The sequence below is a fragment of the Moschus berezovskii genome, chromosome X, assembly GCF_049115385.1.
Source record: "Moschus berezovskii isolate FMDL1 chromosome X, NW_MosBer_1.0, whole genome shotgun sequence".
NCBI lineage: Eukaryota > Metazoa > Chordata > Mammalia > Artiodactyla > Moschidae > Moschus > Moschus berezovskii.
Window position 1 is genome coordinate 89,654,318 of NC_142488.1, and position 17,044 is coordinate 89,671,361.

Here is a 17,044-nt window from a genome sequence, read left to right on the forward strand (position 1 = left end):
TGCATAGTGTGCAGCCTCCAGAACATTTTCATGGCTAATTTGTAACAGCAGTTGCATTAGGTACAGCTCAAGTTCTTTAAATTCATGTTTTCCATGACAAACATGTTAAACAATATACAGGTGATGAAAATAGCAAATGAATAAGTTTAGGAAAATGCGAAGAACCTACACTTTCAGAAATAAAGCAATCATTATATTGCATTTGGGTGCTTTTGGATGTGAAAATCAGATAGATGGTCTCACAAATTTCTGTACATTGCTTCCATTTGGTATCAATTAGCATGGGAGGGAAAACAATTCAGTGTTGTAGTGAGCTCCAAATTAGGTGCATATTATAGCAATTAAATTCATCTTTTCAGCTGATGAATTTATAATCAATAATTAAATCATAAGGTAAGAGAGATCAAGTGTGATTTGAAACAAATTAGTTGGGCTTGGGACGAGTATGTACAGTTCTAAGACATGAACCCATAAACTCTAATTTCATCAGAACTACACATTTGAGTATTCATAATGGGATATACAAGTCATCACACATGAGCATGCAAAGAAGCAAGGAGACAAAAGCCTAATAAACCCAGCACTATTCAACCCAGAAATAACCTCGACAGGAAGGGGTTGCAGTCCTGTGAGACTCCCAAATGTGCAACAAACCCACGAGACTCTGGCACCTCTGAGCACTTTACTTTTTGGTTACTCTTCTTAGAGATGGTAGAAATTGCATAGGGCAAAATTTTTGTCCCTGCCAGAAGCTGTAATTTTACCAAATAACTCAAAATTCAGGGAGGGAAAACATAGGTTAAAAGATTTGAGTGTGACTCCCCAACTCAGCACCAAATCAGGTGGTAAAATATGCTGAGTGACAACACTGACTTGTTTTCAAGGTACTCTGAGAGCTACAGAGCCATAGCACTGCAAAAAGTGCCATATGCCTGTAGAAAGAATAGGATAAAGAATGCTCCATCAGCTGTTTGTCTGGGAAGCCATGACAAGAGCTACAGTACTGGGGGCGAGCTGAGACGTATTAATTCAAAGGCACTATAGATGATAAATGTAATTCAGACACCTGGCAACTAGGAAATTTGGCTTAGTCAGTTCATTAACCCACTGATCAGGTTTTAGGCATGTTGCGAGTGATACTAGGATTGATAATAATTCAGAAAGCAGAGATTCTTACCATTCCATCTTATCTCCACCCTGACCCAGATCACAGATGTGTCTGGTTGGGGCAATCAAAAAAAAAAACGAAAACAAACACAATTCTGTAAAGTAATTATCCTTCAATTAAAAATAAATAAATTTAAAAATTTTAAAATATTGTAATTATCCTCCAATTAAAATTTTTAAAAAGATTAAAAAAAAAAAACAGCAAGCTGATGGTACAATGCTGCTGCTAAGTCGCTTCAGTCGTGTCTGACTGTGCAACCCCATAGACGGCAGCCCACCAGGCTCCCCCATCCCTGGGATTCTCCAGGCAAGAACACTGGAGTGGGTTGCCATTTCCTTCTCCAATGCATGAAAGTGAAAAGTGAAAGTGAGATCGCTCAGTCATGTCCGACTTCTAGCTCATGGACTGCAGCCCACCAGGCTCCTCCATCCATGGGATTTTCCAGGCAAGAATACTGGAGTGGGTTGCCATTGCCTTCTCTGACAAAGGAATGTGGGCTGTGGAAATTCCATCTGGGTGATGGGTAACACAAGGTATCCAGGTGGCAGTAGCAGGGACACCCAGAGCCCAGCATCCATGGTGTCAATAGTGTAAGCTGGGGATTCTGTATATAGCAACAGCAGTGGTGACCTCACCACACAAGTTCTATGTTATCATTTGGAGCACTGTTTCTGGCTCTGCATCTCTTGGGCAACTCAACATCATTTGAATGAATTCTTCATCTACTAAAATTAGTAAAATGTAGAACATATTGACTGTAACCAGTATGTTTCCATTAAAATTAAAATTAAAGACAAACAAACAAAAAAAAAAACCCACAAGGGTTTTTTGAAGTCAAGTTTGACCTGAAGTCAAGGGTCTAAATCCGGACTCTTGTCCTTTGAGTACAAAATTCTTCCAGCCATTCTTCTTTGGTTAAATATAGTGATCCTGGGTTCACTTGTCTAGGAATGTTCTCAGAGAAAAGTAACTGAAAATTAAGGGATCTGAGAATCTCAAAGCACCCTTGACATTCACACTAGGCATTCTTTAGCTACAGTACAGTTAAAAGAATAAACTCCAAAGAAAGTTTTGGCAGTGTGAAGAAGCATAGGGCCCTGGTGTCTAAGAAAATGAGAAGCAAATACTGTTTGTACATTTTCCTCAAACACTGGCAACACAATATGAGTTCACTGAACAACTTGTTCCTGTTCAAGGAAAAAATTATCAGTTGCATAAAATTATCTTTATTTGGAAAATCCTGAGATTCTTCATCATTCATATGTCCATATATAAGAAAAGAAAAATTCTGCACTAATATCCAAATTGGAAACATCACAGAGAGATCTACAGACATGAAATCCAAGGTGAGCTAAATTCTCCCCAATAAAGGCATAAGGTGAACTGTATTGAGTATATTTGGTCCGACTTTGGAGTTATTCTGATAGGACCAAAAAAATAATAATTATCAGGATCAGAGTTATTCTGACAGTATCATTATAACCCTTGCTCTTCTCCAGAGACATCCATTCAAATCTCAAAAATAGTTCAGCTCTGGCACCTTTTGGATTTCGTGGTACTTTGGTTTGAGATGCCTAACACAGTATCAGTGAACCAAAAAGAACTGGGACCTTTTTTCCTCAAGATATTTTTGGACTTTCAGCACAGTCTGAGTCCAGAGGAGATTCCATTTTCCCTCCTCACCTTTCTAGATCAGTAGTCCTAAGGAGCAACAATACCATGTTGCCCTGGAACGAATCTAACTAGAACCACACTAATTATGATTACTATTTATGTAATTATGTAATTAGAATGGTTACCAGATCAGGCAGGAATGCATGATAAATTTGTTCATCTTTGTCTTTCAACTACTTGTATGAAGTCAAGTGGGCCTTAGGAAGCATCACTATGAACAAAGCTAGTGGAGGTGACAGAATTCCAGTTCAGCTATTTCAAATCCTGAAAGATGATGCTGTGAAAGTGCTGCACTCAATATGCCAGCACATTTGGAAAACTCAGCAGTGGCCACAGGACTGGAAAAGGTCAGTGTTCATTCCAATCCCAAAGAAAGGCAATGCCAAAGATTGCTCAAACTACCATACAATTGCACTCATCTCACACGCTAGTAAAGTCATGCACAAAATTCTCCAAGCCAGACTTCAGAAATACGTGAACCGTGAACTTCCAGATGTTCAAGCCAGTTTTAGAAAAGGAAGAGGAACCAGAGATCAAATTGCCAACATCCACTGGATCATGGAAAAAGCAAGAGAGTTCCAGAAAAACATCTATTTCTGTTTGTTGACTATGCCAAAGCCTTTGACTGTGTGGACACAATAAACTGGAAAATTCTGAAAGAGATGGGAATACCAGACCACCTGACCTGCCTCTTGAGATACCTGTATGCAGGTCAGGAAGCAACAGTTAGAACTGGACATGGAACAACAGACTGGTTCCAAATAGGAAAAGAAGTACGTCAAGGCTGCATATTTTCACCCTGCTTATTTAACTTATATGCAGAGTACATCACGAGAAACACTGGGGTGAATGAAGCACAAGCTGGAATCAAGATTGCCGGGAGAAATATCAATCACCTCAGATATGCAGATGACACCACCCTTATGGCAGAAAGTGAAGAAGAACTAAAGAGCCTTTAATGAAAGTGAAAGAGGAGAGTGGAAAAAGTTGGCTTAAAGCTCAACATTCAGAAAACAAAGATCATGGCATCCAGTCCCATCACTTCATGGCAAATAGATGGGAAACAATGGAAACAGTGGCTGACTTTATTTTTCTGGGCTCCATAATCACTCCGGATGGTGATTGCAGCCATGAAATTAAAAGGCGCTTACCCCTTGGAAGGAAAGTTATGACTAACCTAGACAGCATATTAAAAAGCAGAGGCATTACTTTGCCAACAAAGGTCCATCTAGTCAAGGCTATGGTTTCTCCAGTGGTCATGTATGGATGTGAGAGTTGGACTATAAAGAAAGCTGAGTGCAGAAGAATTGATGCTTTTGAACTGTGGTGTTGGAGAAGTCTCTTGAGAGTCCCTTGGACTGCAAGGAGATCCAACCAGTCCATCCTAAAGGAGATCAGTCCCGGGTGTTCATTGGAAGGACTGATGTTGAAGCTGAAACTGCAATACTTTGTCCACCTGATGTGAAGAGCTGACTCACTGGAAAAGACCCTGATGCTGGGAAAGATTGAGGGCAGGAGGATAAGGGGACGACAGAGGATGAGATGGTTGGATGGCGTCACCGATTTAATGGACATGGGCTTGGGTGGACTCCAGGAGTTGTTGATGGACAGGGAGGCCTGGCGTGCTGCGGTTCATGGGGTCGCAAAGAGTTGGACACATTTGAGAGACTAACACTTTCACTTAAGTACCATTATAAGAAGCTCAGTAGTACTGGTGTATTATAACGTAGAGCCAGAGATGTAAGCAAGACCTGATTCCCTTTGTACCTAAACTTTAATGACTCAACCAAATTGTAGAACAAACACAAGGGATGGTTCAAGGTTTAGCCACTGCTAGAACAATGGAAAAATGAAGATATATGTATGAGAACTGAATGTTGAGAAACAAAATGTAAAAGTGTGCCAAAACAGAACAGCCAAAAAGTGTGTGCATGATCCCCAACTTAAATGTAGGAGAGTCTTGGGATAATGCCATACATTTGCTTTAGAATCTCATTATTACACAATCTATAGGATATACATACAATACATCCATTTTGTAAGAAACACCCCCTCAGAAAAACTAGCTCCAGTCCACTGGTACTGTTTTCCTAGAGATACGGGACAAAAAAAAAAAAAAAAAAAAAACAGATGTTGTTCTAGACAGGCACAGAGTGAGAATCAATTATGACTATTTTCCTGGAGTTATTTCATTTTAGAGAGCATCTAACTAAAACCCTTTCTGATATAAATGAAATAGCATTTCTTTGAGACACAAGACTTGTAAATGATACACATCAGTCTGTATTCTGTGACATGCTGCTCATCTCATCCTCTGAGAATTAAATAGCCTCTGTTTCAGTTATATAAATGTTTATTTTTTTTCTTCTTTAGTCTTAGGTTGCTTGGAAAGTATATTATCTCTGTGGATGTCACCACTCACCAATTAGGGAAGGCAGCAGCTCACAATTGGTAGTGACTTACATATATTATAGACTTTGACACTTGGATCTGCTCAGAAAGGGATGGATTAACAATCTAATAGATTCTACAGTGACAAATTTTTCCCCACAGAAAACATTTTGTTTTGTGGATCATGCATTTTTTTTCCCTTTGGATTCATTTACAAGACCAAAACAAAGCCATTTAATGATGTATACAGTGAAATGAAACAGTTGAAGACCAGCACATAATCACCATATTTTGTTTTCTCATCTTTAAGTCTTTTAGCAGCGGGGCTTCCAGCTGAGCTTGCGTCTAGCTACTCTCAAGACATAGCCAAGCATTCTGAAGCTTCACTGAGCCTAAACACCAAGCTGAATTCATAGTTCTTAATTGAAAAAGACAGGCTGTTTGCCTAGCATGTTTGCATCAGTAAAACATTGAAAATGACATTTGTGCCCAAGTCCATCTGAACATTCTGCCTTAGCTGAACTTTGCTAATGTTTTTATACCCTGGCTTATGCTTGGAACAGTTTTAAACAGCTCCTCTTGCTAAAAGCATGTGTGCTAGAGTCCCAAAAATAGACTCTTCTTCATACATGAGGACGTCGTTCCTGACACGTGCTTTGAGGCATTTTTGACATGCACAGAATGTTACATTAAGTTTTCTTACTCTGATGTCTCTTATGACCAGTGGCTTGCATTTGCCTGATAGCTAGAGGGATTTGGCGGCATCACCACCTCATAGACAAAATGGGACGTTTTGTACTCTGTCTCCTGAGTAAAGAGCATACAATATGTGGTCAGAGAAGAGTCTCCTTCTGAGTAAAGCTAACTAGCCTGATATGGAAATAAAACTTACCCCTTTGGTGTCATAAGTGCTGTGTTCTCTGCAACTCAACTGATCAGTTGAATTCATGTACTAAAGCAAAAAGAGGCATTTATTCCTGGTGAGAAGGCATCTGCTCATTTCCTATGTTTGTGATGCAGTTATGATTGACTAGTGTGTATGCAATATGCATATGTAGTCAGCTTTTTAAACGTTTATATGATCATAGTGAATCCACTCATAGAGGACAAAGAAGAGTCTGGACAGGTGTCAAGACATCTCAAAACCCTTTAGGTGCTGCTGAGGCATGAGCATAATACACACCTTCAACATACACTCATTATAGTAAAGAAGAGTACAGGAGTACAGTGAGCCTCTAACATCCTGAGTTCTTTGGAATCTATGGTTGCAACTTATAGCCAATCAGCCCTTACCATGGTCAGGCATCTGAGATCCCATGGAGGTCACACTGGTGTTCAGCACATCATTGATAGCAGTGTCACAATACAGGCTCCGCTGGACATCATGTTCACTGTCGGTCTGGTCGCTCTCCTCATGGCCGCTATCCTTTAGGCTGTTGCCCTCTAAGTCCTTGAAGGTGGAGCTGCTGGGTGAAGAAAGAATGATAATTTATAACTGTGACAGATCTGATTTTTAAAAATCTTTCAGAGCTAGGATGATGTCAGTTTTGTGATGAGGCCCACAGCGACTGGATGGTCCAACAGGGCAGGAAGAAGAAAACTTTCTGTTTAAAGATCATGGAACTTAACACTGTAGAGAGGTTCCCATTATTGGATGCTGATGAAGTTAATCACTTTCATTCACTTATCTTCAGGACATCACCGCAGGCGAGGCAGAAGGAATTACAATTCTGAAACAACCACCTGCAAAAAATATCATCATTTCAGAAGGTTTTTTCCTCTTATACAATCAAAGTAAAATAATAACAGCTACAGTTTATTGAGGGATTACTGTGCATGAGGCACTGTTCTAAGTGTTTGATATGAGTTAACTTTTTAAAATAATCACAACTCTATAAAAGAAAGGTGCTATTAATATTCACATTTCATGAAAAAAAGAGGCACACATAAGTTGAATAACTTGTCCAAGGTCACACAGCTGGTTAAAATGTAGCAGATTTAAGAGGAAACCCAGGTGGTCTGACTCCAGAGCCTGGCCCCTTAACCCCTATTTATACTGCTTCTCTAAAGCTGTCTACTAAGCAACTGTGAAAATGAAAGTGGCAGAAATTGACGTAATGCAATTCAAATAGAAAGGGTTATCAGGATCAGAGAACTTGGGTCAGATTTAACTGAGAGAGCATGAGGGACAGAGTCAAAGAAAAAAAGGAGAGGTGGGAGCTGAGAAGAGAGCCTTGGTGCATGGAAAATAAGACAAAAGTGAGAACCAGAGGAAACAGTGAGTGCAGTTATGCTAAGAACACGGCAACCTGCAGCTCAAGACTGTGGGTAAATTTTTTCCTGCACTTAGTAAATCAATCCACCATTCAATGCACTAACCATACTACCCAAGAACCCCACACCATTTCTCAAAAATAGAGAATAATACATCAGGTACATCTAGAGGGGCCTCATCTTCTCTTTCTAATACTTTGTATGTCCTGACAGAATGTGCAGCTGTGATGCACCATGGACTATAAATTATGCATCTGAAATACCTAGTGAATGGTGAATCCATTCCCTAGTCAGTAAGGAAGCAGCAAAAGCATACTCAAGAAAATGTGTTGTTGTCTCAACAAGGGAGAGCAGCATGCTTGTGAATTAGGACAAGTCCCAACAGACCTACTGTACTTCTGAAAAGGGAGCCCTATGGATATGACACTGCAAACTCACTTGATCTGCTCAACCTTGAACATCCACAGACCTGCCTCTCTGTGGCTTTGATAAGAACACTAAGTATATATGATGAAGAGCTATGCCATGGACACAATGGCTACATTGTCATTCTCCACACTGGTCAAAAGGAATGACAGCAGATTTTTAACATATGACCAATCTAGATGTAGAATGTTTGCTGCCCTGAATATGAAAAGGAAAAGATCAAAAGGGCAGTAACTGGAAAGCCATAATTATCAGAAAATGAAGGGCAAAAAGGGGTGAAGCACTGACCTATTTGCTAATTATTTTCAGAAAGAATAACTGAGCATCAACTGTGTTAAAACTAAAATCACTCAATAGGCCAACTCACTCAGCTCCTTCAAATTATGTCACGTAGCTACTCAGCCCTGTGGACCCACCAGGATGCAGTTCTATTCAAAAACCAATCATCCTATGAGTATTTTATGGTCATTAAGACCAATTGGAAACACATGCTTTAAAGTGTGTCACCATCTCTAGCTTCATGGCACAGATTTGGAGGCTTCCTGTAAGTACTAATTGCACAGAATGAACAGATTCAAAGTTTGCATTTTAGAAAAAAAACTCTGGTCCTGTCCACATGCACCCCTGCACCTCAGGAGAAAGAAAATGACCTGCCTGGATGGTTTTACTGGCTCCTACATTTTTACAACAAATAATTTTTGACCTACATTCACTCCTGCTATCTGAAATGCGTGAAAATTTCTTTAGTCCACAATGCACGATTGTTACCCTAAACCACAGAATTCAACCCTGACTTGACTGCATTTCAGCAGTTGCAAAAACTTTCTTGAGATAGATGATGGCAAGGGGTATAAAATAAGGACAATGTAATTAACCATTCTTTTGGAGCAAGGTCCCCAACCTTGGCACTACTGACACTGAATAAGTCTGTTGGTGGGGGAGGCAGGTGTTCTGTCCATTATAAGACGTTGAGCAGCATCTCTGGCCTCTATGCACTAGGTGCCAGTCATGCCTCTCCCAGAGGCACAGCCAGAAACGTCTCCAGACATTGCCAAATAACTCCCAGTTGAGAACCACTACTCTGGGTTCTTTAAACTCTACTTCTGTAACATGTATATTTCCTGACTGTAGTGCAAAGAGCATTGAACTTGGAGTCATCAGAACAAGTGATAATCCTTAGTCTGCCACTTCATCTATGGGAACCTGGGCCTGATAGCTAATGTCTCTGTGCCTTAATTTCCTTGTCTGTAAAATGCATCTGGTGGGAATTCCCCGGTGGTCCAGTGGTTAGGATTCCATGCTTTTACTGCCAAAGGCCTGGGTTCCATCCCTTGTCAGGGAACTAAGCACATGATTATTAATCAACTATACTCCAGTTTTCAACAACAAAAAAATAATGAAAAATTAAACCCTAGAAAAATGCATTTGCTAAAACCTCTTTTACAAAGCCATTTTGAGGACTTCATGAAATACTTCACATGAAGTACCAGTTATAAACAAATGCTCAATAAATGGTTATTGCTTGATATGATCATTACTCCCATATATGACAATGATTTCATTGACTTACAACTAAATATTATATACATAGTCTTTTTTTTTAATTGGAGGCTAATTACTTTACAATATTGTAGTGGTTTTGCCATACATTGATATGAATCAGCCATGGATGGACACGTGTTTCCCAACCTGAACCTCCCTCCCATATCCCTCCCCATCCCATCCCTCAGGGTCATCCAAGTACACCAGCCCTGAGCACCCTGTCTCATGCATCGAACTTGGACTGGTGATCTGTTTCACATATGATAATATACATGTTTCAATGCTGTTCTCTCAAATCATCCCACCCTTGCCTTCTCCCACAGAGTCCAAAAGACTGTTCTATACATCTGTGTCTCTTTTACTGTCTTGAATATAGGGTTATCATTACCATCTTTCTAAATTCCATATATATGCATTAGTATACTGTATTGGTGTTTTTCTTTCTGGCTTACTTCACTCTGTATAATAAGCTCCAGTTTCATCCACCTCATTAGAACTGATTCAAATGCATTCTTTTTATGGCTGAGTAATATTCCATTGTGTATACGTACCACAACTTTCTTATCCATTCGTCTGCTGATGGACATCTAGGTTGCTTCCATGCCCTGGCTATTATAAACAGTGCTGCGATGAACATTGGGTACACATGTCTCTTTCCATTCTGGGTTCCTCGGTGTATATGCCCAGCAGTGGGATTGCTGGGTCATATTGCAGTTCTATTTCCAGGTTTTTAAGGAATTTCCACACTGTTCTCCAGAGCGGCTGTTCTAGTTTGCATTCCCACCAACAGTGTAAGAGGGTTCCCTTTTCTCCACACCCTCTCCAGCATTCATTGTTTGTAGACTTTTGGATAGCAGCCATTCTGACCAGCGTGAGATGGTACCTCATTGTGGTTTTGATTTGCATTTCTCTGATAATGAGTGATGTTGAGCATCTTTTCATGTGTTTGTTAGCCATCTATATGTCTTCTTTGGAGAAATATACATAGTCTTTTTACAGGATTAATATAGGAAATGCATATATAAAGAATGCTTCTATATCTTCTGTAAACTATAGTCAGACATTGTCCACTACATTAATTTCTTCTAAAATTAAGGGACAGGAAAAAAAATTCTCCTATCCAACGGTTATCCTTCCTTTATTGAAAAATGATAATGACATGCTCTGGTATACTTACTCTGTCTTGGCTTCTCAAAAGCTTCAAGGCAAATATAATGTTTAATTGCAGTGAGTTAGATGTCAGGGATCTCTATTTTGTTTTTCCTAATTGGTTTTGACTCTATCTTTTAAAATTTTGATCATCATTTTTATATGTACCTAAGTATTATAAACCACACTGGAGCTTTTGGCTTTTTATAGGAAGAAGAGAAATAACAAAATAGTGAAGAATTGGTTACTTGGACTTAAGGGACTGGTAATTTGAGAATGAGAAGTCATATGTTCTCTAAAGAAAAAGCAAAGTGTATTAACCCCTTCTGCCAAACCTTAAAATAGTTAACTTGTATAAAGATCAGTTTGCCCATCTGACAAACTAAGTGTCACTTACTCTTATCCTGTAAGGACATTTAGTGGCTTAATGAATGGATTTCTGTAAGGCAGTTTAAGACTCAGTAAGCAAGATGCTGCAAATTGTAAAACAGCCTGGTAAATGGCCACTCACCCAAAACAAATAACAATTTATGCCAGGCATTAAAAAAAATGCTGATTTCACTTGCTTTATTACCTGTTTACCTCTTGGGAGATGAAAGACTTGTAAATCAAATTTTGTGGGACAATAAATTAGGGTTCTTTTTGCAATGGTATTGTAAATACAGATGTTTCTATTACTTGTTCTGGTGACTAACAGAGGAACAAGTTTGAAAAAATTTGGAATAAGATTCTGTACATAAGATTCAGAGAATACTTGATGAATGAACATTACTAACATTCTGACCCATATTTACACTTAAAAATACTAGAAAACTTTCCAAAGAACAGAAAAATCTGAAAGGAGAGCATATCTTTCTAGTAGGCAACACCACATACCCAGGAAATAGCTTCTGAGAATAAGAATGGACTAAAAGTCAAGAGAGTAGGGTAACATAAGATCCTAGAGTGGTTCTTGAATCAGCTGTATCACAATCACCTTGGGAACCTGTGAAAACTGGAGATTCTCTAGGGATGGCGCTAGAGCTTGCGTTTAACAAGCCTCCCAGGTGATTCTAATGCATATAAAAGGCCAGAAATCGCCGGTATAAAGGAACGTTTAATGCTAGCTTTCAATGGAAAAATGCTGAGTTTTTTTAACTTTTTTTCATCCATTCCTTCAGTAGACATGTACCAGCATTTGTTATAGACAAGGCACCATACCAGGTGCTGCAAAAACCCCCCGGACAATTCAGGTGGAAAAGGAAAGCACTCTGTATGGTTTAGGAGCCAAAGCTCATTTTCTTTCACACACTATTTCAGAGCCATGTTCATTTCCTGCTTTATTTTCTTTGAGCTACAGCCCCATGCCCTGCTTGATATTGTTCAAAAGCACTGCAGGAGTGGGTATCAGACAGCAGTACAGAAAACTGGCATAAGGAAAGACAGCGTTGCAGCAGGGGCAATGTCCCACTGCTGACTTTCCTTGCTCTGAGATGATAGCAAGGCAACAAACATAGCAGGAAGGAAATTCGTCAGGAAAAAATTTCTGAACTGTCTTGGCTTGTTAATCTGGGACTCTGACATAAACCTTGGGTATACCTACAGGTTACACATGACATTCTGGAAAAAAAAAACACTACAGAAATAAATCACTAGATTACTCAGTGCAGAAGATTATGGGGCAATGTGCTATATATCTTCCATTACACTTCCTGATCTACTCCTCACCCTTCTGAACCTTAATTTGTGCTAGGAGAAACCCCCTTGCTTTCTGGCTTTCTGTTGGTTTACCTCAGGTAGACAGATGAGAGAGAGAAAAGGAAGCCTGCACATAAGACAATTAATAAGCCCTGGAGAATGCCAAAAAGCAGAGTCTAAGAAGAAACCTTGGGTGGGCAGAAAGCGAACAGAAGAAGAAAAAAATGGATAGGAAAAGAAGTTCTCAAAGTTGGCCTGAAACTGTATTGGCATTTAAAGAAATAAGAACTTGATAATAAAATTAAGACTGATAATCAGATTCAGAATTTTCTGGCCAGGTTATTTCCCATGCATGTAAGTGGATCCTCAAGAAACCACATACAGTGAAACACCTTCCAAACATCACTGTGAGCTATGTGAACACAGTTTGTGTGGTTTTATCACCTGATGTTAGTTACTACTCTCTTAACACTTTCCACACATTTTACATTTAAAATAGTTAGTCCCCCTCAAAAAGCATAGCACACAAGATTCCCTGTGTCTTTCCAGGTATTGTGCTTTGTCTAAATTCAACTGATACCATAAATTCCAAGACCTTTGTAGTTTTCCAAAGCTCTCAGGGTTCCAAAAACAGAACCTGGCAAAAATGCTTGTGTCCCTGAGCTTTCCTCTTAACCAAGGTGATCCCTGATTGGAAAAAAAAAAGCACTCTTTGTTCTCAGGGAACATCAGGAGATTTTTCCACTGAGAGCCTATTAAGTCCACATTAAGTCCTTTTGTGTGTATATGTGTGTAAACAAAAACATATAATTAATCAAAGTCAGAAGTTCTAGTGAGTCTAAAAGCTGCTAAAGAAATACATATGTCCCAAAATCTAAATGTTTGAACGTAAGTTTTCATCTCATCAGTTTGCCTTGTGCATTGGATATTCAGGTCTGACCTAAGACGGTGAGGGTTCTCAAGAGTCTTAGCCTTCTGCCATGCTATGAAAATCAGGTTCATGCTATGAGTTTAACCTGGTCGTAGAATTCCCAGGTACCCAGTGCTAGCCCAAGAGGCCTATGAGGATAGGTAACTCACTGTTTTTATCAGAAGACTGAAAAAAGGAGCTTTAAAATAACAGTTCTGAAGCAGAAAAGAAAGCAAATTTCTGCTGCAGTTACTCTAATCAGTGTACAAAAAGAAGGCTTTTATCCTTCCTAATAAATCAGTTGAATAATTTTGATTTCCTCACCTTTTGATTTATTCTGTGGGCCAAGAAAATATTCAAAATGGATCCCTCCCAATCCCTCAAAAAATTCCAAACAATGCTATGACTGTTAATACAGGGCTATCCATTTTCACATAATTAACAATTATCACTTACGGTCACAAGTGATTCCAGACCGATATAAGCCTAGCATGTTAGCAGGCATTACTGCAGCATTGTGAATTAAATTAGATCTGAATTAAAGTTGTTTCTACAACAAACTAGTTTATTTCTCAAATCCTACCCTTTTTGTGATATAAATTTATGGGATTAGAGCCAGCAAAATAATAGAATTTTCAGATCTTGTCTACTGCAGCTCTAACATACCCTGCTTGCTTCTCTATTTCTTTTAACTATCACACACAGAGTTCAATTTTAGCTACAGAATAACCACTGGACCATTTAAGAGGACAATTGCATCAAACACTAATAAAGGCATCATCTGAATGGTCAGTACCAGTTTTTCTGCACAAATTCTCTGCTTAGAGGACTCCCTAAACCTCTTATCTTGCCTGCCTTGGGCACCTTGGTGACTACCGCACAGATGAAATCTTCCTGCCCTGGAATCTTCCAGGCAGTATTCAGCTCTGTATCCATATACATTGTGTCTCCATGAATAACTGAGTTATGAGCAACCATTCACACAAATCTCAACTTTGAATGCTTCGTTTGAAATATCTATTTTAAGATTTATTGTATTAGCAAGTATATTATCTTTCCCTCCCTCATCTATAAAGTTTTTTAAAGATAAGGAGTTAATCTGTCATTAAAATAGCCTTAAAATGATTTCAGAGTTGTCAAAATAACAGCCATCAACCATCTTAAAATTCAATAGAAGATACACAGGAGAAAATTTTAATATTAGATTTCTAAATCATCACATCATGTTTTATTTTAATATGACCCCAATTTTAATTTAATTATTTCTGTATACAGTTACATAAAGAAACATGATAAAATGCCAACAGTGATTTTGGGTGGTGGAATTACCAGTGATTTTTATTTAGTTTTTTTTAATGCTTTTCTAAATTTTCCTAATTTTCTACAATAAGCAGATAAGCATTTTCACTTTAAAATCTGAAAAGGCATCATTAAAAAACATCTTCATGCTTTTTGTATTAAATTGAGCTTAACTGTAGAAATAGGCAAGCAAACCAACATACCTTTTGATTAAATGGGCTCGGCTGTTCACGTAGTTGGAGTCAAAGGAATAATTTTCAGTCTGCAATGGGGAAAGAAAAGATTAAAATTGTTATGGAGGTGATTTATGAAAAGAGTCAAACTGTCCTACTTTGGAGGAATTTTTCTACTGGGCAAGAGGCAATGAATGAATCAGAAGCTAAGGCCATAGTGGGCAACACCCTGATGAATACCTGCCACCTCCTTGGGGCCCTGGGGCTCTGTGGAGGCAGCCCCCTTGCCAGAGGAAGATGAACATGACACAAACATCCCCTAGAATACGCCTGACTACTGACCATGCAACCATTTAGGGAAGATACAGCATGACCCAAATGCTTTACAGAAACTAATTGCTCTTTTGCTGTCTCATATACAGGGTTATCATTTGCATCTTTCTAAATTCCATATATATGCGTTAGTATACTGTATTGGTGTTTTTCTTTCTGGCTTACTTCACTCTGTATAATAGAAAAAAAAAATGCTGAATTTTCCAAAAAAAAAAAAAAAAATAGCACCTGAACCATCCAGTATGTGGTAATGTGTTTACCTTGTCTAATCGGCTGGCTCCTAAAGCCTTTGGAAATAAAATCTATGTCTTAAAAAAAAAAAAAAAGAAAAGAAACTAATTGCTTCCCATTCCCCAGTGGACACAATTCTGTGCCCATCAAATTGACTGGAAGTTCAAAGGTATTTTTATTAGTAGTAGATAATTAACATGTTAAAATATTTATTCCACAGATATGGAAATGCAGGCAAGGTAATCCCCCACTGTGGATTTAAACTCTGCACTTCCCTTTAAGACATTTTGCTCAGCACTGGTTATATAGGGAGGCCTTCATTTTATCACAGATATAAAGGCAAACAAGTATTACACCTAAAACGGGGTGAAAAGCAGTCCACAGGGGGTGCCAAAGCCTTTCATGTGAAACAAAGTTTGAAAGTAAACCCCTGTCTCAGCTCCTATCTTTAAAACAACACTGACACCCGGGGCGGATTCATGTCAATGTATGGCAAAACCAACCAATATAATATTGTAAAATTATTAGTCTCCAATAAAAATTAAAAAAAAACAACAACACTGTCTAATGTGCTTACAGTAGACTGCCTGAGCAACAGCTTTACAAAAGCAAATGCAGAATACCTGCCAGAATAATGAGTTGGGAAAACAGCTGATAAGCATCCAGAGGTTGGGGGTGGATTGAAGGGGGATCAGCCTTCGGAGGGGGAAACACAGGGAAAAGTCAACACTGAAGCAACTGGAGGTCCTAAAAAAGTGGATCTTATGTCCAAAACTAAAGCATGACTCTCGTTAATCACTGTATAAACTGAAAAATGCCCATCTCCTCTGCCCTCCTGCCGGTCTACCAGAAATTCTCACCATTCTCACCATTCCTTAGGGCCTTCTGAAATCACTTCAACTGAAAGTGCCTGTGAAAGGAAACACAATAGCTGTCGAGCTAACAAACACCAGATTCCTTTCAGATGACTACATGTCACACATGAACTATGCTAGGATCTTAGATGCAGATTTACGTTTCAGGGAGCTCAGACTCCTTGAAAACAGGAAAACAGGACAGGTGATAGCAGTTCTACCACATGAGTACCAAATAGCGAACAGTCTGGATAGGGACCCTAAGTATCTAGAGTAGGTGGGGATAGGAGTGGCGAGTAGATGAGAGACAGAGAATGTAAGGAAAAGAAAACTAAATCCCCATCACTCTCCTGTACTTACTGGTGCATGCCCATGTTCTCCCCATGCCCCTTATTTGAAGATGAGCTGTGTAATTATATCTGGGCTTCCCAGGTGGCACTAGTAGTAAAGAACTTGCCTGCCAATGTAGGAAACAGAAGAGACACAGGTTCAATCCCTGGGTTGGGAAGATTCCCCCAGAGGAGAGAATGGCAACCCACTATAGTATTCTTACCTGGAGAATCCCATGGACAGAGGACCCTGGCAGGTTACAGTCCATGGGGTCGGATAAGAGTCAGACATGACGGAAGCAACTGAGCATGCACACATGCAAGCACACTGGCTTTTTCCAAAGGATAAAATCCCCATTAATGAAAATCACAAGTAAGTTTTGGTGTTGTTGGAAGGAATAGATTGGGAGAGTGAAAATCAAAAGGGTTAGTTTATTTCTAATTGGTTCATAAGAAAATGGAGGCTGAAATTGTTGCAAACATAACTACAAGAGGAGAAAGCAAACTTGAAGCTGCATTGGGAATACAGTGCTGGAAGAGGTTATCCATCAGTGAGTCAACCAACAAGCACTTCTTGAATTAATTTTTACACCAATATAAAAGGCAAAAATAAT

General features: G+C 39.1%; 1 protein-coding gene across 2 annotated transcripts in view; it reads right to left on the reverse strand.

Annotated features, from left to right (window-relative positions):
• PCDH19 (protocadherin 19) overlaps nt 1-17,044 on the reverse strand; it is a 127,695-nt gene that overhangs the window by 48,035 nt on the left and 62,616 nt on the right. Inside the window, exons 3-4 of one of the 2 annotated variants that reach the window (XM_055393573.2) lie at nt 14,714-14,772; nt 6,527-6,696 (exon numbers count right to left, since the gene is read on the reverse strand). In XM_055393573.2, the coding sequence (XP_055249548.2) occupies nt 6,527-6,696; nt 14,714-14,772 (229 nt within the window). Of the gene's footprint in view, nt 1-6,526; nt 6,700-14,713; nt 14,773-17,044 lie in introns of both variants that reach the window. The other variant, XM_055393572.2, reaches the window with a different exon arrangement.